Below are 24,899 nucleotides of genomic sequence, written 5' to 3' on the forward strand. Positions count from 1 at the left end.
ATGGTTAGTAGAGTAGACTAATTCAAAAGAAAAGATATATAATAACTATAGAGAGAAATTATTTCATAACTGTTAATGTGATCTATTATAATTGATGCATAATAAAAATGGTCTATCTTAGCACATTATGAAAAAAAAATTGTACTTGCCTATATAATAGTTGGGAAAAAAAAAGAAGGTAGACATAAAATTCCGTAAATTTCTTACTTTTTGAAGGAAAAATCTTATAAATTTGCAATTAATAGTTGAATAAGATATTTGAAATTCAATTCTTAACTACATAAAAAATCAATTAATGTTTGGTTTCATAATAAAGATATTATCAAGAGTATACGCTTATAGATTGAAACTGTCTTTTAAAAAAAAAGAAAAGTTTTTTATATTAAAACAAAAAAGAAAAAGAAAAAAAAGACCGAAACAAAAGGTAGAAAAAAACAGTGCCCCCATATTTGAACCCACGTGTCAGCTTACCAAGTCGAAAGATCACTCGAACCTCTGTAAGCCCCAGTGTGACTCACAATTTCTCCTTTGGCTAGCCAACTCGGACTGAGGTGCGTAGGACTGACTCACCCCCAAATTCCACCGTCGATTTTGCTTTCCTCCGAGTCCGACTCGGTGAATTCGCTGTAAGATCGTCTCAATTCTCACTCTATTTTCCTAATTTTCGAGCTCAACACTGTAGAATCTAGATAGACCATGGTCTGCTTTGACTTAGGGCTTCAATTTTTTCGTGCTTGTTTGGTTGCTGAGAAAAGCTTGGAAAATACTGACAATTTTAGATTTTGGGGTGGGAAAAGAAAAGAAGGTTGTAGAACTTTTGTAATGAGCTACGAGTTTTCGTTTCAATTTCTCATCAATTTTCGTAGCAACCAAACATAACAGACTGACATGGATTCTTTTTTGTACAAGTTGATATGGTTAAAACTTTTGGAAATGTTTTACAAATTAGCTCACATTAAATTACACACACTGCACACGTTTGTGCATATATCTATATATAGGCATGCATGTCTGTTATGTATATTCTATATAGAGGACAAAACTTAAGTACAATTCCTTACATACAATACCAGATTCCCCAATTAAATTCAAACGGATAATTGGATTGAATTTAATTTTACTTGGAAAAAGTGTTACAAATTGTGGGGTATTGGTCAATGCAACCACGTGTTTGAATATTTTGTGAGTCATGTGCGTGTGCTTGTGTTATTTAATGCCAGTTCTTAAATTTAATTCATTTGGCATTTTCATTAGATGGTTGATGGTTTGGAGCTTTACTCTATTTTTGATTTGATGATGGACCCAGGAAGGTGATTTTCTTCAGCACCTGCAGCATGATCAGCAATAATATAGTGTAATCTGAAGGTACTGTTACTAGTGACATTGGATATAATTTTTTGCAGCTTCTTATACTAGCTTGTGGAAGTTGTAGAATTCCTCAACTTGAATGTATTAGTTGCATGGTTTAAATCTGTGTCTTACGAGTAGCGTTTACGTTTCTCTATTAAGTATAGGTATCAAACACTCAAGATATTTAAGAAATATCCTTTTATATACCCAATAAAAGACGTGAAATCTTTGTGTGTATCTGTTGCCATAATGTTTTTGTACTCTTACTCGCCCATGACTGGCAAATTGCTGTCAATTATTAGAAAGAATGTCTATTAATTGAAGTTTGGTCCTTGCCAAGAGCCTTGTAGCTCAACTGGTTGGCACCTCTTGGTGTCTCCAATGAAGACATCCAAGGTTCAAATCCTCCCTCCCTGTTGTAACTATCAAATTATCAAAAAAAAAAAAAAGGTTACGTCCTCCAACTTAAATCTCAAAAAGCTTTGATATAAAGAATCTACAAATACTTTACTTGAGTGATAAAATAGCAATATTCCGAAATACAACCTGATTTTACTGCAAATCCTTATCAACCAACAACTTTGGAAGATTTGCCGTCGTGCATTGATTGCATTCCAAAATAGGATTTGGAGTTCAAGATTACCTTTTGAATATGAAGAATTGCTAATGGCGGTGTAGTAGTAGCCAATGTACTGATCTTGTATGTAAACACTTTTTTGAAAGAGTACTTATTATCGATTAGCTTGTCAATTGACCTAATATCAGAGATTAAAGAATTTGTCACTTTTTAAGTAGTTTCCACGTCTGCCCTCCTATCTTCCAAAAATTGCTGAAAATTACTGAAATTCGGTTCTTCTTTGAGAACTGTGAAAATGGCTGCCAAGCACTGTTTTGATAATTTCCTGTGGTTCATTATGAAAAGTGATGCTTAAAGTTGTCCATGTCATCTAGGATCTTGTTTCAAAATGATGTACTCAAATTATGTAAAATATAAATAAATGCCTGTGTATAATGCTGCAATTGAACTGTGATGTTCAACTTGCATTTCAGGATGGAAGAAGTTTGTCTTAATAGCGAGCCAGTATTCGATGAAGGTGATGAGTATGATGTTGAAGGAGACTGCACTCTGGTGGAACATGATGATGAAACTGGGGAAACACAATCGAAGAAGGAACCCCCATCACCAACTGTGGGTTTGGAGTTTGATTCTTTTGATGAAGCTTATGATTTTTACAATATGTATGCTAAACAACAGGGTTTTGGCATCAGAGTGAGCAATTCATGGTTTAGATCAAAGAAAAAAGAGCGGTATAGAGCAAAACTTAGCTGCAGTAGTGCTGGTTTTAAGAAAAAGAGTGAAGCCAACAATCCAAGACCGGAAACAAGAACAGGTTGTCCTGCAATGATAGTCATCAGACTGGTGGACTCCAAAAGGTGGAGAATTGTTGAAGTTGAGCTTGAACACAACCATCAAGTGAGTCCTCAAATCAAACGGTTTTATAAGTCGCATAAAAAGATGATTCTCGCTGCCAAAAAGGCACAACCATCTCCAGAGCCTGTTACAGAAGTACATACCATTAAGCTGTACCGAACAGCTGTTTTGGAAGCTGACCATACTGGATACTCAAATTTCAATGAAGGTATTAATCCTGTTGATAACTCAAAACATTTGGAACTTAAAGAAGGTGATGCTCATGCAGTTTATAACTACTTTTGTCGCATGAAGTTGACAAATCCAAACTTCTTTTACTTGTTTGATCTTGATGATGATGGGCGCCTGAGAAATGTGTTTTGGGCTGATGCCAGGTCCAGGGCTGCATATGGTTACTTTTGTGACACAGTTGCAATAGACACGACATGCTTGGCCAACAAATATGAGATCCCTCTGATTTCTTTTGTTGGTGTGAATCAACATGGGCAGTCTGTGTTGTTGGGCTGTGGCTTCCTTGGACACGAGTCAGTAGAGTATTTTGTTTGGATTTTGAGGGCATGGCTTAAATGCATGCTTGGATGCCCTCCACAAGTCATTATTACTGATCAGTGTAAACCCTTGCAAACTGCAGTCTGTGAGGTTTTCCCTAATGCTCGTCATTGTTATTGTATGTGGTATATCATGCAGAGAGTTCCAGAGAAGTTGGGAGGATTGAAGGGATATGAAGCAATCAAAAGACAACTGAACAAAGCAGTGTATGGTTCATTGAAGATAGCTGAGTTTGAAACTTCTTGGGCTGACATGATCAAGCAGCATAGACTAGGGGATAATAAATGGCTTCATACATTGTATGAAGACAGGCAAATGTGGATTCCAGTTTACTTGAAAGACACATTTTTTGCTGGAATGATTCCTATCCGAGAAAATGAGGGTTTGAATGCTTTTTTTGAAGGTTATGTACATAAGCATACATCTTTTAAAGAATTTGTTGATAAGTATGACCTGGCTCTACATAGGAAGCACCTCAAAGAAGCCATGGCAGATCTGGAGTCAAGAAATTCAAGCTTTGAAATGAAAACAAGATGTAATTTTGAGGTGCAAGTCTCTAAGGTGTATACAAAAGAAATTTTTAAGAGATTCCAGTCTGAGGTGGAGGGGATGTACTCCTGCTTCAACACAAGGCAGGTGAATGTTAATGGGCCTATAATAACGTACATAGTCAAAGAACGTGTTGAGGTTGAGGGAAATGAGAAGGAAGTTAAATATTATGAGGTTTTGTATGAGACAACGCAGGTGGATATCCGATGTATTTGCAGTTTGTTCAACTATAAAGGTTATCTATGCCGGCATGCATTGAATGTTCTTAATTATAATGGTGTCGAAGAAATCCCATCTCGCTACATTCTGCAACGTTGGAGTAAAGACTTCAAATGCAGGTATCTTCTAGACAATAAGTCCGGTAATATTGATGTGTATAATCCAATGCATTGGTATAATCATCTGCATAAATGTGCTCTTCCAATTGTTGAAGAAGGGGCACAATCTCAAGAACATTATAAGATAGCGTTGCAAGAATTGGAGGAATTGTTAAACAAGTTTAATAATGTAGCAAATGACTTTGTATGACAGAATGTTAAGGTGCAGGATTTAAGAAATACCAAAGTCTTTATTATAAACCAGGGCCCCTTCATTCTTCTTTTTTTTTTTTTTTCCATTGATATGCTATGTGTGTGTGGCAACTAAAATAATATTTAAAGATGCTGGAGGAATTCTTTTTTTTTTTTACCCCATTTTCCCTAGTTCCTGCATCTTATATGTCAAGCGTTTTGATTTCTAATGTGCATAAAAATAGTGCATGAATAAAAAAAATGACATTCTGGTGCCCCTGAAGGGTCTTTACTCTTTATAGTTCAATTAGCCTTTTTTTGGTACATTAAACGGCTTTTCTTTATAAAAATGATAGATGGGACAGCCATTTTCTGGACATCAGGCAACTCTGGTATGCTTGAATAAGTAGAATTAGGAGAACCAGTCAAGAGGAGAAAATCTTTAATGTTTCTGATCAAACTTCAACCAAAGAAACCTACTGCAGCTTTATGTGAATTTCATCATGATTACATTTGTATTTTAGGATTTGAAGAACAATTGATATAATAAATTGTTTGATATAAATTTAACAATAAATGATGTTGTGAGTTTAGAGATTTTTATCTTATATCCTTGACAATTCAAATCCACATAGTAAAATCACCGCGCAGTGGTCACTCCATAAGTACAAGTATTTGTGGGGTGTATGGGCCGGGATTCAAGTCTTCAAGAGGGAGCTTTACACACATATACACTTAGATTAGACTAGAGTAGAAATTCTATCTTGTATAAAAAAAAAACCCACGCAGTAATAAAACTCCTTCCATAAATTTCATTCATCTGTAACAAAAAAACTAGATGGTTTTCAATACAACTCACCAAGCCTTCTCCCAAAAAGAAAATAGATTAATAAAACCAAGAACAAGAAAATCAAGCCATGGCTTGAAACGACAAAGAACCTGAACCGCTTCAAATCTACTATCAGTACTATGGTCGATGAGTAATACTCAACAGGCACACGTAGTGACATTGAGTATTTCAAACTGCATAAATAAGAATCAGCGACAACTTACAACATTGGAAGCTCAAATAAAAAAAACCCATATACCCAAACCAAGAAGGGGAAAAAAGGTTGAAAACAGGAAATCAAATGCAAATCTGGCTTGATATCACTCTTCACTTCAGGCAGGTGGGTAGCGTAAGACCATGGCAAACAAAAGCCAGCACAACATAAACAATCACTAGCAGCAAGAGTATAAGTGCAGCACTGCAAAATTCAAAGCGATTTCATCAGTGATCAATAGAGTTATTCATGTCCACAGGTAGATAATGTTAAGTGTTAACACACAAGAAACGTTACTTCCCCAGACCATAGGGTTGAATTAATGATAAAATTTTGTGGCTTTATAATTGTTTAAATCTCCAAAACATCAAAATGTAATCAGGAAACTATGAGAAAGTAATCAGAGAGAATCAAAAAATGGGTTGATTCAAAGCAGAAGGTTGATTCCTATTGAAAGAAAGTGTACACTGCTCTTTTAAAATTATTTAATATGGGATATCATAGAATTATCATAGAATTAACTGGAAGTTAAACAAATCCTGAGAATATATTGGATTTCCTTCCTATATTACCAAACTAAATAATGATGAAAGTTCTTCCCATTCAGCCTATTGGAATTGTATGTTCAAATCACAAACTTAGGTTCTCTTATGAAATAATTATCTAAATAAGGTTGTTGAGAAAACTGGCAAACCACTCCAGGAATATAAAATAGTTAATCCTGATGACCACTTTGTAAGATTCAAAGTATACTGAACTCCACACTGATATGTCAACTGACACAACGCTTATAGATGCATAAACCAAAAAAAAAAAAAAGCTCCATCCATCTTCTCTCTAATGCAAGTTTTAGTACAAAGAAGTTTTAGTTCAAGAACATACGTGAGCTTGACGTTTCTCCACCACACTGTGCTTCTGAAGCGGCGAGCTTGCTTTCTGAAGCGGAAGGTATTTCCTTGCATGTTAGCAGTTTTGTCAACCAACAATTCAAGGCGATCACCTCTATCTAAAACTTTGTCAATATTCTCTATCATGACATTCCGCACCTATTCAAACACAATTTCACAAAATTGGGGATTAATAGTCTTAATAAAAAAAAAAAAAAAAATTCAAGATCATATAAATCATCCTCATTTTATGGTCTCACATCATAAATATTACACTTGAGCGAACATTTAGGGTTAAAGGAAACATCTGATTAAGCAATTCAGAACCCACAAATTTAGTTATTAATGAACCAATAATATCACTTTTATACATCGAGCAGCACAAAAACCAATTTGCTAAAGCAGAGAGGCTCAAACACAATGACTTCATGCATTCCAATACTTCATTGGCAGCCATTAAAAGCTAAAAAGGATCAAAAGCATTAAACCAGAATGGGAATGCATTTCAAAACACACCTGACTCATTTCGCCTTTTAACCGATTTATCCTATCAGCATTGGGGTCATTCGAGTAGTATTCCATTTGCTGACTCAAAACCCTCGAAAACTCATCATTCATGGCATAGGCGTGGGCTGAAATAACCGCGCGGCCATAATTCCTAACAAATCTCTGGTGAATGTCTTCAAGAAACGCGAAAGGAATTCTTCCTGCACAACAAGCATTCATCGTACTATAAGATCTAGCTACGTGGTACAGACACAAATCAATATATCAAAATAGCAATTGAATAAAAATAAATACACCAAATTATGATCTCCTAATGCCACAATTGACAAAATTATAAAAGAAATTGAGATCTCATGGACAAAAAAAAAAACCCTAACAAAATTGAAATAGAATCAGAAAATTGATGAGAGAGAGAGAGAGAGAGAGAGAGAGAGAGAGAGAGGAACTAACTTCCGGCGGTTTCGTCGGCCATACAGAGGACGGTGAGGGCATCGGTGCGCTTGACGTGGAAGATGTAACGGTCCTGAGAGTAGGACACGTGTGTGTCGTTGTTTCCCGGTATCTTCTCCAATATCTGCCTCGCGATCGCACTCGCGTTTGTCGACGTGGCGCTGAACTCCGCCAGTAGCACCGATCCCCGAGCCACCAGCGCGTACAGTATCGCCATCCCCAAAATTCGACGGAGCTACAACCCTATAGATCAACTACAGCTATAATAATAATAAGAATTTTTCTCTTTTTCAGAATTGGGGTCCCCAATTCATTCAACACAGCTCAGCCTTTTTTCTTTTCTTTTGAGTTTCAATTTTCAAACACTCTCTCTCTCTCTCCTGATGCGACAGGCAAAAGGTTGATTCCTTTTTTATTTTGTATTGGAATTTTAAACCGGGAGTAGTAAATTAAAAATAAAAAAAAATTCCGAATTTTGATTTTCTCTCTCTTACGTAAAATTGAAATTCACGTTGGATTTGGCGGAAGGGAAAATTGAAGAGTCGAGAGATGGGATTGGGATGTTTCCTCTTTTTAGTACTATTTTTTTTTTTTCTTTGTGCTCGAGAATGTAGGGGAGTGCACGTGGAGGTGTCTTTCTCGTTTTACACTAAACGACAGGTCGTACGTACATAAGCTGGCTCACATGTCGTTTACTTACTGATAAAGTCCAGTGCTACCTACCGTCTGTCGTTCACAATAATAAGCCAAAGGGTTCTGTCGTTCTTCAATAACACTTTTTGTCACACGACTTGTAGGCTGTAGCTGCTGCCGTTGTAGCTATTGTTTATCTGTTACGTTGATCAGAAGTTGTTAGCATCAATTAGAATTCTGTTATGTTTATTCTCACATTGGTTGTGTGTGTCTAGTGTTTAGTGTCTGCTGTTTATAACCTCAGTTTACAACTATTACAAAGGTTAAACCTTTTGTAGTTGTATTCTGATTATGTAATGTATTATAAACTCAGTTTAAAACACTAGTATTACTATTTTTGTGTGAATGACCCTATTTTTAGGCAATGTTTTAGTGGTAGTTAGAGTTGTATTTTTATCGGATTGTCCTTTAGTTTTGTCTCTACTTATATATAAGGGTATAAGGGAAACTTTGAACCCAAAAAATAAGGATCTCAGACAGGAGAAAGCCCTTAAATAATAGTATAAATAATGCCCAATAGTAAAATTAGAGTCAATAATGCAAAAGAACGTACTTGGATAAATACCAGATAAGTATATAGCAGTGAGAAAAGTTGCTGGAACATTAGAACAATACTAGAAAATGTATTATATTTTAATGGTGCATTTGGATGGCATGATTTGAGCATTTGGATTTGGGTGATTAAAATCTAAATATCTTGTTTGGACAGTTTAAAAAAGGTCAAGGATTTGAATTTAACAAATTTACTAAGGATACACACCCCGACAACCATCATTGCTAATTTTGGGTTTTTTTTTTTTTTTTTTTTGTGGTTTTGATCAGTGGAGGTTGGGTTGATTTTGGGTGGTGGGTTTGTGGATTCAGTGGGTTTTGATCTAGTGGTGGGTTTCGATCTCTCTTCTCTCTCACTTTCTCTTTGACTTGGTGGTGGGTGGCTTTGGTTCTTGGTAGGGCTAGGTTGGGCTATGGGTGGTGGGTTGCGTTGCAACTAGGTTTTTGTGTATTCTATTAACATTTGGCATAAAATATCTGATTTTAGTGCTCTTATGTTTTTGTTATAACTAAGTACAACTGTTAAGATGCAATACTTGTATAAGTACCAAATAATGTATCGTAGTAAAATTAGAACTAATATTCCAAAAGATCGACTAATTTTAGTCTCTTGAAACCTCTTTATTTCCTTTCTTATTTTCTTTCCATTTATTCACGTTTTCTCACATGATATCAAAGCTTTCAGTGGATTCCTCATCCTCAAATTCATGTTCCTACACTAACCTCACACCAATTCCTCTCCTTTAACACCTCTCACATTGTTCGCATGCAATTATGTCTCTCCTAATGTCAGTAAAGCTAGATAACACAAACTACATTTATGCTGGCAACTGCTTACCTTGATTCGCAAAGCTTATTCCATGCTTGAATTCACTAATGGTACTTTGGACTGTCTAGATCAATTTCGCATGGACAGGACAGGAAATTGGACATATGAGCCAAATCTTGAGTATAAGAACTGGATGACCAGTAACCAAGCCTTGGTTACACTCATCAATTCCACATTGACTATGAATCCTTCTATGCTTTCCCTAGTTGTAAGTTAAAATTTAGCTCAAAGTGTGTGGAAGGCCCGGGAAAACAGATTTACATCAATGTCTAGATCCTATATCATAAAAATTTCAAGATTGAGTCACTTAGCATAAGAAAATGTTGGGTTATAGATTGATCCCGGTTAATTAATTCAATTACCTAAGTTGATTAATTAAATCAAATTACATGCAAATTGTGGAGGCACCAACAAATCTCCAAATAAACGAAGTGCAGTGGAAAATAAATAAATACGATGATTTGTTGACGAATGAGGAAAACATCTCACAAGGCAAAAACCTCTCGAGTAAATTTCAGGTCACCACTCCCAAAAGAATTTACTAATCAAGAACAAGCTGTTACAAGTGTAAGGAATCTTACCACTATCCTAGACTATCCCAAAATACTAACCTACAGTTGAACATTTACTCCAATCCCCAATTAGACTTGATTTTGTAGAGACTTCTTCCTTTGCACGAATCTCAATATGTGACTGTTGGGGTACATTTTTTTTACACCTAATATTATTTAAATAACACCTATTTATTTTTCAAACGTTACAAACAAATTATTGGGCATACCTAAATATTTTGTGACTACTGCTATGCTAGCCCACATCCGTTCTCCTTTCCATTACAAAATTGGGCTACAAATGCAAAACACTATAAAATCCAATATTCTTTGTAAAACCCAAATTATTCAGCAAGGTGGAATCTGATTCTTTCTAAAGCCCAAGAATTTCTTGTGCTTAACAATATTTGGAGAAAGCCCATGATTTAAATTCATGGTGATACTATTTCATTAATGGGATTCAACCCCATGATTTAAAACCATGGCAAATTATTTATTAAAAAGCCCAATTTCTATTGGCAATATCAAAAGTCTAATTTTTATTGGCAACATCAAAAAGCCCAATTTCTATTGGTGATATCAAAAGCCCAATTTTCCTTGGCAACATCAAAAGCCTAGTTCTCGTTGGCAATATCAAAAGCCCAATTTACATTGGCACTATTTTATCAAAAGCCCAAGATTATTAACACTCAGCAAAAAATATCATGTTTATTTCATTTAAAAGTTGAATACTATTTCTTGAACCTTACTATGGCAAAAACCATGGCAAGTGTTTTATAAAAGCTCATAGGAAGTTTTCTTGAAGATTGTGTTCTCATATTATAAATCCACGAAACACATGGCCACCATTTACGTTACAACATCCATGATATTTATCTTCAAAGCTCATGATAATTATTCAAATCCCACAAGCTTACCATTTAAATTATAAAGTGATTATTAGGAATCATGAACATTACTTGTGATACGAAATTCATCATAATAAATGTTATTTACAAAGGCATTTTGAAACTTATCTCATTATTTCAAGTACTACAACTCATTGCCCAAAGGCCCATTACAAATGTCTATGAAAACCCAAAGTATTTACTAATAATAAAAGTCCACGAGGGATGAAAACCCATGGCAACATATATTGTTGATGTCCATTTTGTAGGATGAACACAAATCCAGCCCAAATGGACTAGCATACATGAGCAAGCCCAATCTAAAGAACCCCAGTAGGAAGCACAGGATTGGAAGTGGACAACCAACCCTTGTTCATCCTTGACCAAGGTACAGCTGGAGGCCCCTACAAGAGAACCAAGTATTTAGGGATGAACTAGGGGCTGTCCCATCAGCCTTCCGTTACCCTTTACCTGTAGTGAATAGTGCCCAGAGGTTTTGATATCAGTAGAAGTCCGATGGGTGATGGAGCTCCATCACTTTCCTCCAGTGGAAGGGGGGATGAAACCAAGTTATCCAAATCTCAACAAGTTGATGTTGTGAATGTCAAAAACGTTCAAGACATGGTTCATGTACCAAGCCTATGAATCCTAAAGGAAAAAAATTGGGAACATGGGGTTTGGAGGGCATAAAGGGATCTCCAGTCGAACCCCTGAAGTGGACTTAGATTTTGACACCTGGCTTAGGGTGTTGAATCCTACTTCTTGGGGTCCAAATTTCAGTTGTAGCATTATGGTTCGTTCTTGATACTTGCCTTAATCTCATTGGTTAACTTAGCTCATGACATTTTATGCAAAACACTCCAAAAAACCCACTGTGTCATATTACCCAAAGAAGCAAGGCAAACCCAAAACTAAATCTTCTACTTCTGGCCAAATCCTAGGATAATTAAACCTAATTCCCTCCTCTGATGAGTCCTACGTTTTTTTGGATTCTTGTTAATTCATGTTTCCCTAAACTCCACTATAAAAATATAAGCACCTCAACTCATAGAGAGACAGCTAGTCCCTCTGAAAACTTTCTGATTTGTTGGTCATTTTTGCTTACAATTTAGCTCTCCTCAAGTTCACAACTCATCTCCCTTAGCCCACACTCACCCAACCTTAGACATCTCTTTCCTCCTTTACATAATCATAGCTCGTAACGCTTGCCAATTATCCACAAATAGCCTACTACTTACTAAAGCCTTAACCTTAGCATTAATTCTATCCCACTCACTCAAAACAACCCACATTTTCCCATTCATACCTCATGCACATATATTCCTTAAAATCTTAGTTTAATACTTGCTGCATTGAGCTAGGATCTCTCTCTCCCTTCACACCATGCCAATTAATCCCTTTCTTCTTCCCATGGAACCTTTAATTTTTACCTTTTGTTTTAATATTGAAGGATATAATGTACTCGTAACAATGAAATTTTTTCATCATATTGATGTAATGATGGCTGAAAGTACAATAAATTCTCTTGACCGAAACAAACAAGGACGTCCAGGAGTGAACACCTTCCTAGACTTATTTAATCGTTGACGGCTGGACTCTCTAAGTGTAATTTCACCTTTATCGCTGGAGAATTTACTTTTCTGTACTCTTTAAGTGTAATTTTACCTTTACCGCTAGAGAATTTACTAGGCTCTAGTGTAATTTCACCTTTATCGTTGGAGAATTTATTTTCCCTGTATTATCAGGACGAGACCACTAACATATTAATTAAGTGTTGTAAAGTGTTTTCTATTGGGCTTTTATTGCTGTTTTTTGTCAAGTGCAGCCTTTTATGTCTTGCTTGGATAGGCTTGTCATCACACTGAAAGCCTTTGGGCGCCATCTCAAGAGCCCATAGTTGAGTTTCGGCTTGGCTTCCCAATATTTTATTCCGAGGCATCAATTTTGCCATCGACAGTGACTAACTCCTTTGCATAGATCCCAATACTTGACTAACTCCACAACAACCCTTTGATTGTTGTAGTTAATTTGCAACAGCTTCACGTAGAAACACTAATAAAATCTTCAATGTTGGTGCTAGAGACTTTGCTTGGTTACAGAACCCAAAGGAGTACAAGAAACGCAGCAACTACTTTTCTTGGCACTGGCATCTAGCAAGACTTAATAAAGAATTCTCGACACAGAAGCTAGTGTCGAGAATTACTGAAACTGTTTTTTTTCACTTGTTTCTTGGATCAATCTTCACGTCTAAAATGATACCACTTAGGATGTAAACTTTACATACTTCTTGACACATAAACCCAATTTAGATCTACTCAATTACAAATAAAGTGTGTTTTGTCTAAGAATAAGCCAATACATAGAAAACATGACCATAACAGAAAAGAAAATAACGATATTGATGATGCTTACATGCAACAGATTAACAAAGTGAAGGATAATTAGTTAGTTGTTACAATTCATATGTGGAAATAATGATCTCCTTTTTTATTAGCAATTTGAAACAAGGATAAATGATTCAGTTTTGAAGAGCTGCATACCTTGCTGAATACAAAGGAGCAATCCTTGAGGAACAACTCCGACGGCTATAAATTGAGATCCATATACAATGGCCATGATAACTTCAAGCTCACCTATATCAAGGCTTAGGTAGAGCTTGTGGAAGCAACAACAATCAAATAGGAAGAGTCAGAGGCAATCACCCGCAACATTCACCTACAGGTCTAGTCTGCACAACCTTCTTTTATTAATCATCCAAATGAGAATAAGCGGCAAACCAATGCAAGGCTAGTGTGTCAGATCTATGGCAAGGCAAGCCGCACGGTACTTGATTGTTTTGATTGGAGGACTTTGCCTACCAAGGAATGCATCCTCCTGTCAAACTTGCAGCAATGGTCTCAGCTTCCAACAGTGCACAGACTAATGAAGCTTGGCTGATAGATTCAGGGGACACACAAATCACATCACTTCCCTTGGCAGCCTATCCAAAAACCATTTGATCAGCCGCTTATACTTTTGGCCCTGAAATTTGAGGTTATTTCCATTTTGTCCCTTTCCATTTCAAAATTATCAATTTGACCTTTTATATTTGATTTAGTTTTCTGTTCCGCCCTTTACAATTTATAATTTTCATTTTAACCTTTCATTTTACCATTCATGAAAATGAAAATTGTGAACCATAATGGCCAATATGAAAACAAAGCTAACATTAAAGGCCAAAATGATAATCTGAAAGGTAAAAAGCCAGAATGAAAACAACCAAGGACAAAAAATGTACCTTATTTATTTATTTATTTTTTTTAAGAATTCTTTTGTCAGCCCCAACAAATCTCATAATATTTCCCAATAAACTAAGTTTTTAGCCCACCACAAGTCCAAAAAAAATGAAATAAATCAAACAACTGCCACAATTCGAAACAAACGATTTCTCTAATGTGGCGTTTGGTACGGGATAATGTTTTAGGATTCCTAGGAATGTTTAAAGATTCTCATATTTGGTTGTAAATCACACTAAGGAATCAGATGCCAGGGGAATCTAGATTCCCCTCAATGTGGATTCCCTTTAAAACAGTTGGGAATTCAGATTCCCAAGCTTAAAGGAAATTGTATTTTTTATAGATTGACAATTTTAACCCTTTTTCATCATCATTTAATCAATAAAGATCAAATATAAAAAAAATTATTATGAATTAAACTCTTTTAAAATTATTATTAAGAATAAAAGCATTTGAGAATTTAGATAGTTATTTTGTATTATACCTGTCATTTTGAAATGTTAGACTATAATTTTAATGAAATTTTCATAATTAATTGTTTATATTTGGTTTTTCATTATTTATTTAGAGGAAGATTTTTTTTAAGGACTTGGTAGTTCACGTTCAAATCTAAGGATAGAATAGGAAAAATAAATAATTCATTTAAAATTCCTAGGAATAAACCAAACATTATCATCTCACATTCCTAAGAATCTTAAGACATTCCCAATGAAACCAAACATAGGAATAACGACATTCTTAGGAATGTGATTCCTAGGAATCTAGATGCCAAGAGTAATGTGAATTTTCACGTACCAAACGCCACATAAGAGGAAAATGAGAAATAGCTAATCCGCAGTCAACCGAATAACAAACGAAAACGTCTGTGTGCCTTTGGGCTGGGTCGAGTCACTCGGGCAATTTGGGTTGGGCATATTTCTTAGCAGCCAGGTTTTTTTTTAGCTAAAATTGAGCAGCATTTCTTTTAAAATTTTTATAAAGTTTGGGAGTTTAAGCATCTCTAGTAGATTCTCCAAATTTTTGTATTGTTTGAAAAATGAACAGTGACATTTAGCTATTACCTACCCACTTTTTCAATACACTTTCTAATAGATTATCTATCCCATTCTCTATCTCATTTAAATATTATTTCTTCATTTATTGTGTATTCTTTTTTTAATCATCATTTATTCTTTTTTTAACAACTATATTTTTCAATGAGAAGTGTTATGTTCAGAACATTTTAAGCAATACTTTCACAAAAAAATTTATGTGGAAAGTTATTACTAGTTCTAATTTGAACCCACTACTGAAATTATTTTTTTGCTTGCCAATATTAACTAATAACAATCTGTTACTTAAAATTTATTGTGAAAATATTGTGGTAGTATTTTTCATTTAGGATTTTTATTTTTTGATATTATTTTTCTTTCTTTCATTTCATTTTCATCCATACACATTTCATTTCTTTTTTTCTTTTTTCTTTTCTTGTTTTTCTCCTCCACACAACTCCTATCTCTATCCCCACTTCTTTTATTTTCTTTTTCACCTCAAGAACATTCCAGCACATCAGAGAGAGAGAGAGAGAGAGACTGTTGCTCGTCCGCCGCCCCATCGCCGGTGGAGATTGAGGTCGCCGAAAGGACAAAGCCGGTGGAGATCGGAGTTCACCATGCAGCACTACCCCGTCTGCCATCCCACCGCCACTCGTCCTCCTCCCCACGACCAGGTTGGGTCAGATCGGCTTGCTCTTTTTTTTTTTTTTTTTTTTTCATATTTGCTTGTTTTGATTCAATTTTATTTTAAGAATTGGATTTTGTTTTGTGTTTGGATTATATGAGAAATGGAGAGAATGATTCAGAACGGCTTCTATTTTTTTTCCTTGATCTTTTATTGTTGTTCTAATTTTTTTTTTTCTGTTGTTGATCTGCTGCTGTTGTTGTTTTGATTTTAGATTTGTTGTTTAAATTATATCAGTTTTATGAGAGCAAGAATTGTTTTGTGAGAAAATGAGAGAAAAAAAGAAGCAACGGAGAGAATGAAAGAAAAAAAGAAATGTGGAGGAGAGAGAAAGAATTGATATAATAAAGGACCGGTGTAATTTTTTAATCCCAGAAATGGGATTGCTAATGTACAGTAGCCTATTAGATTTGATGAGCTACTGTTCATCAGCAAAAAAAAAAAAATCCAAGCATAGAGAATCCATTGGAGACCATTTTTATGGTCTCATTCTCTATTATAGACAATATTTTGCCTTTAGCCATACCATTGAAGATGCTCTTATGAGCCATTACTATTTACTACTCCATATAAGCAATATTTTTTAATAACTAACTTTATTTTTTCACTATAATTCTTGTGTTACTAAGTAATGAAGAACAAAAATAAAATGTTTGAGCATTTTAATATTAATATATTATTTTAACAAATTAATGGATAATAAGTTGGCAAATTTTTAATGAAAAAATAGGGGACTTTAATATGATAAATGAGGAGTTAGTGTGTTATTAAATTTGGAAGCCCACATCCCATCCAAAAAAAAATTGGATTCCCATACTGATTTTTTTTTTTTTTGAGAAGAAAGAACGTACTACATTATTATTCATGAATTGGTAAATTAGTCAAAACAAAAGAGTTTAAGTTTGGTGGAACAAATTCCTTCCCAACTTGTAAAAGGAAGGAAAATCTTGCTTTTTGGGCTAAGACATATGCAACTACATTACCCTGTCTAACAACACGAGAGAAAGAAAAGCTCTGTAAAGAGCTTGCACAAGATAGAGTGTCTTTTACAAGGTGGGCAACATGAGATTGATCCATACCACCACTACATAGAGAGTTTATAATAGTCTTTGAATCTCTTTCGAAGGAAGAATGGTGGAAACCTGTTTCAAGGGTAAATTATACCACTCGTCTTGCTGCCAACAAATTCAAAGTCGGAACGGATGGTGGTATATGGATTTTTTCTAAAAGTGTAGCCGTAACTTCACCTTCAAAATTGCGAATGACCACTCCAAGACCAGCTTCATCTAATTTATTAAACATTGATATTTATTGGGACTAAGTACCCGTTTGGGTATTGATGAAAAGGATAGCGTTTGCGTCCGCATTTCCTTTTTTTTTTAGAAGTGCGTTTTTGTGGCTGTAGTGGCTTTTTCAGTGGGTCCCGTGCACTGTTCACGGGACCCACAAACTTTTTTTTTCAACAAAACTTTTATTAAAAATGGGTCCTACAAAAATATTCACATATTTAAAAATTATTTTGCTATAATGTTTTTAGTTTTCAATTTTCAGCAAAATAAGCAGTATCCAAACATACCCTAACTGTAATGTAAGAGAAATGGGTTAGACATGTTTACATTGGAAGGTGAATGGAGTTCTAGCATACAACACAACAAGCCTTTTAGACACACTTATACACTAGAGAGCATTAGAGATATTTTGAGCAAAGATATGAGTTATATTCTGGTTTAAAAAATTTGTGTAGAATTTGAAGTCATATTGTTAGGTTGATGTATCGTATAGGGCTTGAATATGATTTAAATAATTTGTGTAGAAGTTGAAGTTAAGAGAGATTTTGAGAACTTTGAGCATAAAATAAATAGGGCAAAAATAGCCAATACCACTATTTTTCAAAATTATTAGTATTTTATCACTGTTTAAGAAATATCTAGTAAATTACCACTTTTTTAAACTATTAAAGTCTACTTAGAACTCGAGTTTCCTTGCGATAAAACTATTTGCCTGTGAACAATGAGAAAAAAAAAAAAAAAAAGAGATAAGTCAACAATTGTGGCCTCCCATCCCACGTGACCCTGACAAAAGAAAGAAAAAAGAGAAACCCACACCTGGAAGAATAAGAAATAAAACTGAAAGCCAATGAGAAAAAAAAAGAAAAAAAGAAAAAAGAAAAAGAAAAAAATAAGTCAACAATTGTGACTGTGTGAGTGGTGTGTTCATACATGGTACTCGAGTACTAAACTCGAGTAACACATTGCAACGTACTTAGGTTCTACATCATCGAGTTTCGTGTGGCATTTTTTATGGGTCTCGATTTTCTTAAACTCAAGTTTCATGTCAAACTCAAGTTTCAAAGACTCGAGTTTTAAAAAAGTGGTACATTGCTAAATATTTTTTAAACAGTGGTAAAATACTAATAATTTCGAAAAATAGTGGTATTTGGCTATTTTTGCCAAATAAATAGTCTATATTTAAAACTTTAAATTGTTAATTTTGTTGAAGATAAGATCTTCTCTCATTGAATCCTCTAATCTATAATAATAATAATAATAATAATAATAATAATAATAGTAGGTGAAGCTGAGAAAAATTCAAATTAGAATTTCAAATTTGAGTTCTAATTTTGTGCCATGTGTCTAGATTTATGTGAGAACCACACTATAATTATCCTTCCAATTGTTCAATTCAAATATGAAATTAGAGTACAATTTTGTACCATATGTGTCAAAAAATTTCTTAATTTTTTTTGCCAAAACTAAGATCACATCATAAATATCCATTCAAATATTCATCGCATTTACAGCCATGTGAATACCAAGGAGTCAAATGAAGCAAGCGTTAAATGGTGCTCTAAAGAAGAGAGAAAATTCTAGAGGGAAGAAACAGAGAGGGATAAGAGACATGGTCGACCCACTCCCCCTCCGCCTATGCTTCCCACCCTTTATTTTCACGCAAAAGGAAACTCAATGAAGAGGAAATTAATGGCAATGTGTTAAGGATAGACCTCATCTACAAATTAAAAGTCCTACAACTATGGAACCATCTATTAATGATCAACACAACAACAGATGGTAGCAGATAATGATTAACACAGTAACAAATTGCAACTCCACTGGTACTCCTCTCTATCCAAATTTCGGCTTCAAACTTAATCTTTTATGCAATATTCATTTCTTCCAAATATCACAAAATATTACCACTTCCAAAGACGCTAATAATGACTTGACTAATCATCCTTTGACAAGATTCTTTTCAAAGAATAGAGAGATACATCCTAAAACTAGCTTTGGTGGTCCATCATGTAAGTGTAAATCCTCTCTCTCTCCTATCTATTACCCTTATGAGCCACATTAAAAACAGAGATTGATAGAGTTTGTCGATTAAACAAACATACTCAAAGGAGGTTTTTTTTTCTTCACTCAAACGGTCCATCATCTTACCCAATTACCTGCCATACCATTACAAACTCAGTTTTTTTTTTCCTATGAAAATTTCAATCACCAAACAACGATTGGGGGTTCAAAAGCAGGGATGGATCTTTTCGATATCATTCTCACTAAGGTTCATCTCTCTCTCTCATTTAGTTTTCATTCCCTTAATTTGAAATAGTGATGAGTTTGTCTCAATTATTGATCTTTGCAACTTCAATGGTTTAGTTTTATTTATATAAAATTTGTGTGTGGGATTTGGTACTAAAGTGGTAAAAGGGTGGTGGGTAATTCAAATTATTAGTGTCATTATATTGGAACTACCAGAAATAGTGGACACTAAGTCACTGTGTTATTGGAGTGTTTTGAAATGGATTAGGATTGGTAGATTGTCCATTTTATTCCTACCCATAAAATTTTAATGGAATTGTTTTGGACAACTAGAACTCTAAATAGAGTGGAGGATTGTATCACAGTTCTGTTTTATTTCATGTGAATTTCAGAGCATTGTAGAATAATAAAACCATCATAACATTGGAGCCACAATCATTAACTACAACATCAACAACAAAACCAGAAGTTTCAATTGGTTTGTCATTTGGCTACATTCAATTGTTCTTCTTCCATGTGTTCACAAAAAAATTAAATAAAGGTATCCATGGTTGAATTGTTAACTAACAGCTCCTACTGAAGATGACTTCAGAACATTCTCTATAGTCACGCAAGAGGAGTAATAAAGAAGGGCTGACAGCTAACATGCTAAGAATGAGTAATTCTTGGTCTTTGCCAGATTCTTACTTGGGGTGTCCTCCTTAATATATAATTAGATATATCAAGATAGAAAAATTACAAAATCCTAGGAATAGAAGCCTCAAAAGTCTTGCAAGAAGAAACTTAGGCAAGGAATGGTGGCAAGATTATAAAATTATAAGTTGCACTAGATAGCCCTTCTCTTGACATTAGAAGAGAACTTTAGAACTAATTCTAAATATATTAAGATCAAGTACTACTTTTGCTCCATTCATTTAATTTAGGGTCTCCATTTATTTTCAATTAGGGATCAATCTAGCTATAGAAAATCTCCATCAAGCATGCTAAAGTTGGAGAATAAGGAATGAATGATCAATGATGTCTTGGATTTGAAGCGGGATTGAATTAAAAAGAATAAAAATTATGTTAATGCGACTACCAATACAAGTATATATTGGGTTGGACAAAGTAATTGGATTCAAGTCTCCAATATCAAAGGAGAACATGATATTAATTAGTCTATCTAAACCGAAATAATGGGCTAAAAGTGAAAGACAATGAGGTGAGTACTGTTTTGTTTTGTCTCTTTTTACTTATTTTAAAGTGGAACTCTTATTAGACTATTTTGACCATCTACTAATCAGCAATCCAATCCAATTATATCTATCATTTCTCTCTTGCTTTACCTGATGTGTAACAACTTGATGCATTCTTAGGAAAATAAAGCTTATTTATACCCCGTAGTGTTAGGTTCTAAGACTTTAGAGACTAATGTATTAGAACTTCAATATGTAATGTGTTGGCAAACTATGATCAAAATATAGAGTCTAGGTTTAGGCTTACTCAAAGTATGTTTAATTGTAAAATTGGAATCAAGTGATTGCAGAAATTATTGGACAAAATCTGCAAGGCTCGATCGATCGAAAATTAGATTTGATCGATCGAAACTCATGTAGATTTAATTTTTTGTAGAATTTCCAATCTAGCCCAAGCCCGTTTGATGTGTAGGATTTATGTTTTACTTCACATATAAAAGGAAAAGCCCTAGCTACGTTTTAAAGTTCCTTTGAGAGTTGTGTGGTAAATCTTTTGTGAGATCTAGAGGTGTTTATCTTCATACACACACATAGGGATATCAAGATTAAGATTCATATCAAGAGCTTGATGATCGCTTCAGTTGCTGCTTAAAGAACTTAAAGAAGATTTGAAACCTTTGAGTGGAGTCTCAAAGTCACAAGTAGGAGAACTTGTGGTTGTAGTAGATTAAGGAAAGAAGTAGTCTATGGACTCAAGACTGTCATGTGGTCGTGGTAGTAAGTTTTCTATACGAGGTAGCAATAAGATGTTAGTGGTCTAAGTCTTATTGTAAAAACTTCAATTCTTTCATAGTGGATCTTTTTCTACCTTGAGGATAGCTAGGTTAAATCCTCCCCAAGTTTTTTACCGGTTTAGTTTTTCTGGATTATCATATCGTTGTATTCTTTATATTTCCGCATTATTCACATGATATGATTTATATGTGTTAACCTAGAACTGAATAATTTATCTAAGTAATCACTTGACTAAATAACTAGGTTAAACATATTGTGTTTAAGGGGTCTAAAACTTAACACGTAGTTTAAAAAAGAAGTTCGAATTTGATAAGAATAAGGTGTAAAATCCATGTTTACACATCCAATTAGAGATTGTCACATCAACTATTTACTTAAAACTTAATGTATCCTGCCACATCAAATAACATCTCAATTAACTCCTACTTGAATTGGATTTTCATATAGGTATTTGAATTGATTGAGTGTGGTTGTGCCTACTGTTTAATATGTGATGGATGCTGTGACATGTTGGGATTGAAGAGTGTAAAACTTAATCTCTTATAAATGTGCAACTACATCTATGGACCATAATATTTTATGTTGTTACTAATTTCCCATCGTAGGGGATATTTGCAACACCATGCTTAGTTCCATGATACATATTTGGAAGTATAAGAGCTATAAATCTACAACCTGATTGTAAACAAATTTATGTTGTTAAAGATCCATGGAGTTAATATTTTAGCCACCGTAACACATAGGACTAAATAAAAAAAAATCATGCCAAAATCCATGATTGTGTTGTGATTTATCGTTTCTTTCTCCTTCTATATAATATATGTTTCAATATTTTGCAATAGTTAAAACATGTTAAGTATAAACAGAAGCCTATTCTCTCTCTCTTTTTCAAGAAAACCCTGACACTAATTTTTTTTTTTTAAAATTATTTAAATCTTTCATATTGAGGGCAGGTTGTACATTTAGGTGATTGTGCTGAGGTATTAGAAGGAATCCTCTAATTCCTTCTAATTTTTATATAGGTGTAAGATACATTGTATTTAAATTTAAATAATTGGCACGTGTTACAAAAAGATGGGAGGATTCAATTAGGGAATCCTTTCCCATTTAGTAGAATCCACATTTATCAAATTTTTAGTTAAAGGTAGCCACTTAGTATAAGAATAATAAGAAGCCACTTACGGAAGAAAAAATTACAACTTGGAACAACTACTATTTCTAGAATCTAACTTTTGTTACACAGTATATAATAATATAATATGATATAGAAATACTATAAGTTGAAGGTCATTAAAAAATTCTCCATGCTTTGGCCCTTTAGATAACAATTCTATTTATTTTGATTTAGTATTTGCTTTTGTCTTCGAAGCTTTGTGTAATTTTCTTCAACATATCTCTATTTTGCAATAAACCTAAATCCCCACAAATTTTATAATATTTTTTCTTATATGTTTTGGTGACAAGTTGTAATTGGTGTAGTATATATAATAAGAATGATATCAACAGAGGCCCAAAATAAAAATAGTATTGCACTAATTGCAAATTAGTGAAAATTGTTGAAATTTTTGCTAGTTACTTCTTAACAGGGTTTGCACTTTATCTGGCTAGTAGTTGTTTGTCTGCATATGAAAGATAGCAAAGCTGGAAGCCTCAATTCACATGATGTTCAAGGGTGTAACTCTAAACAATGTTACACTACTCAATATTTTTTAATTGGATGCGAATTTTGAAAAATCCACCGCCAGATTACATTATCTTCGTATATTCTTCATACTTGTAAATTTTCATGGTGATCAAAGATTTTTTTTGTAGTTTAAAATAATGCATAAAAGATGAATTTATGGAATGAATAGTAAATAACATTTAATTGACATGAAAATTAGCAAGAATGTTAAAAACATATAAAACATGTAATCAGTGGTAGGATTTTCAAAATATGAATTTTATAACAAGTTATTGTAAATTTTCATGGTGATCAAAGATTAATAGCCATGTCATCAATCAATTATTTAAATTCAAATTTTTGTTGTTTAAAATAATGCATAAAAGATGAATTTATGAATCGAATAGTAAATAACATCCAATTGACATGAAAATTGGCAAGAATGTTAAAAACATATAAAACATGTAATTCAATGGTGGAATTATCAAAATATGAATTTTATAACAAGTTATTGGGTGGTGTAACATTGCTTAGAGTTACATTAGGTATAACTTGAACCCAACTCATATATATATATATATATATATATATATATATATATATATATAGTGGTAGAGCCAAGATTTCGGTCCAGTGGGGGCTAGATTAGAAGACAATATTAAAATAATAATAAAAACCGAAAAATTATTAATCTATATTAACAAAAAATAAATAAATAAACAATTATAAATGACTATAAGTGTCTTACAAAAACTAATATAAATGTAAACTATAGTTAGACATCTAAGTTAATACTATAAAATAAGTTGCAAAAATAAATTAGTTTGAAAATATTAATGTGGTGTTTGGTATGAGGTAATGTCTTAGAATCCTTAAGAATGTTTAAAAATTCTCATATTTGGTTGCAAATCACACCAGGGAATCAGATGCCAGAGAAATCTGGATTCCCCCTTTAACCCCCTTTCAGTAGGAATGTTGATTTCCTTTAAATTAGGTGGATATCCAGATTCTCAAACTTAAAGGAAACTGTGTTTTTTATAAATTGACAACTTTAACCATTTTTCCTTATCATTTAAGCAATTGAGATAAAATATAAAACAAATCATCAATATATTTTCCTTTATCTTTATCTCTTCCCGCCAAAACAACATTATCTCTTCCTGCCAAAACAACATAAACATGATAGACAATTTTGTTGATATATTCATCTGTTCTTCTTTTAGACTATAGTTTTAATGAATTTGTCATAATTTATAGTTTATATTTTGTTTTTCATTATTTATTTAGAGGAAGATTATTATTCTATTTTTTTAAAAGACTTATATTGGATTTACAAATCTAATGATAGAATGAGAAAAATAAATAATTTAGTTAAGATTCCTAAGAATAAACCAAACATTATTGTACACACAAAATTTGTAAAAAAGATATATCACATGGTTACGAAATAGTGTAACAAATGATCAATTTATATTGATTTGTATATATGTGAGTACAATTCTCTGTATGACTCTTTACAATGAAAAGAATACAATAAAACTCCTCTGATTCGATCTCCAAAGAACATTACGACCCGAAAGACTACGAAGCTTAATCCTAAATCGTACTTGGATGTCTCCAAGTTGGTTGTTTGATTGGATGTATTTGAGCTTTGATTTGAAGTTGAGGGCCATTGGCTTGATCTCGAACTAAATTGAAGGAAAATGAAGAAGTGGAAATGAGCCTTGATTTTGAAGGAGTAAGGGTGCTTTTTGGACTTAGAGACGACTCTCTATTTTGGTAGAGTGTCAGTAGGGTTCTTCTCTCTAAGTTTCTCCCCTTTTTCATATTTGAGAGGCCTTTATTTATAGGCAACTCAATAGCATTTGATTTGGAATAATCTCTCAACATTTATTGAGAGTTAATTACAAATTTAAATTTGAATTTAATTTGTTCTTTCATTTAATAA

The 24,899-nt window shown here is 33.7% G+C and overlaps 2 protein-coding genes across 2 annotated transcripts; one reads left to right on the top strand and one right to left on the bottom strand.

The window, feature by feature from the left end:
- Window positions 1-451: 451 nt before the first annotated feature.
- Window positions 452-4,458, top strand: LOC142624607 (protein FAR1-RELATED SEQUENCE 6-like). The gene is made up of 3 exons (XM_075798257.1): window positions 452-626; window positions 1,307-1,365; window positions 2,401-4,458. Exon 3 carries the CDS (start codon window positions 2,402-2,404, stop codon window positions 4,406-4,408), a length of 2,007 nt encoding a protein of 668 aa, XP_075654372.1. The 5' UTR covers window positions 452-626; window positions 1,307-1,365; window position 2,401; the 3' UTR covers window positions 4,409-4,458.
- Window positions 4,459-5,178: 720 nt separating this feature from the next.
- Window positions 5,179-13,753, bottom strand: LOC142621835 (vesicle-associated membrane protein 711). The gene is made up of 5 exons (XM_075795203.1): window positions 13,329-13,753; window positions 7,277-8,106; window positions 6,836-7,026; window positions 6,315-6,478; window positions 5,179-5,636 (listed from the first exon to the last, which is right to left on the bottom strand). Exons 2-5 carry the CDS (start codon window positions 7,491-7,493, stop codon window positions 5,546-5,548), a joined length of 663 nt encoding a protein of 220 aa, XP_075651318.1. The 5' UTR covers window positions 7,494-8,106; window positions 13,329-13,753; the 3' UTR covers window positions 5,179-5,545.
- Between the last annotated feature and the right edge of the window lie 11,146 nt (window positions 13,754-24,899).

Source organism: Castanea sativa, chromosome 1 (genome assembly GCF_040712315.1).
Source record: "Castanea sativa cultivar Marrone di Chiusa Pesio chromosome 1, ASM4071231v1".
Classification (NCBI taxonomy): Eukaryota; Viridiplantae; Streptophyta; class Magnoliopsida; order Fagales; family Fagaceae; genus Castanea; species Castanea sativa.

Coding starts and splice junctions, on each gene's coding strand:
- LOC142621835 (XM_075795203.1), bottom strand. CDS start 7,493: ATGGCGATACTGTACGCGCTGGTGGCTCGGGGATCGGTGCTACTGGCG. Junction 7,027..7,276: donor GGCCGACGAAACCGCCGGAA/GTTAGTTCCTCT, acceptor CTTGTTGTGCAG/GAAGAATTCCTTTCGCGTTT. Junction 5,637..6,314: donor TGGAGAAACGTCAAGCTCAC/GTATGTTCTTGA, acceptor TGAATTTTGCAG/TGCTGCACTTATACTCTTGC.
- LOC142624607 (XM_075798257.1), top strand. CDS start 2,402: ATGGAAGAAGTTTGTCTTAATAGCGAGCCAGTATTCGATGAAGGTGAT.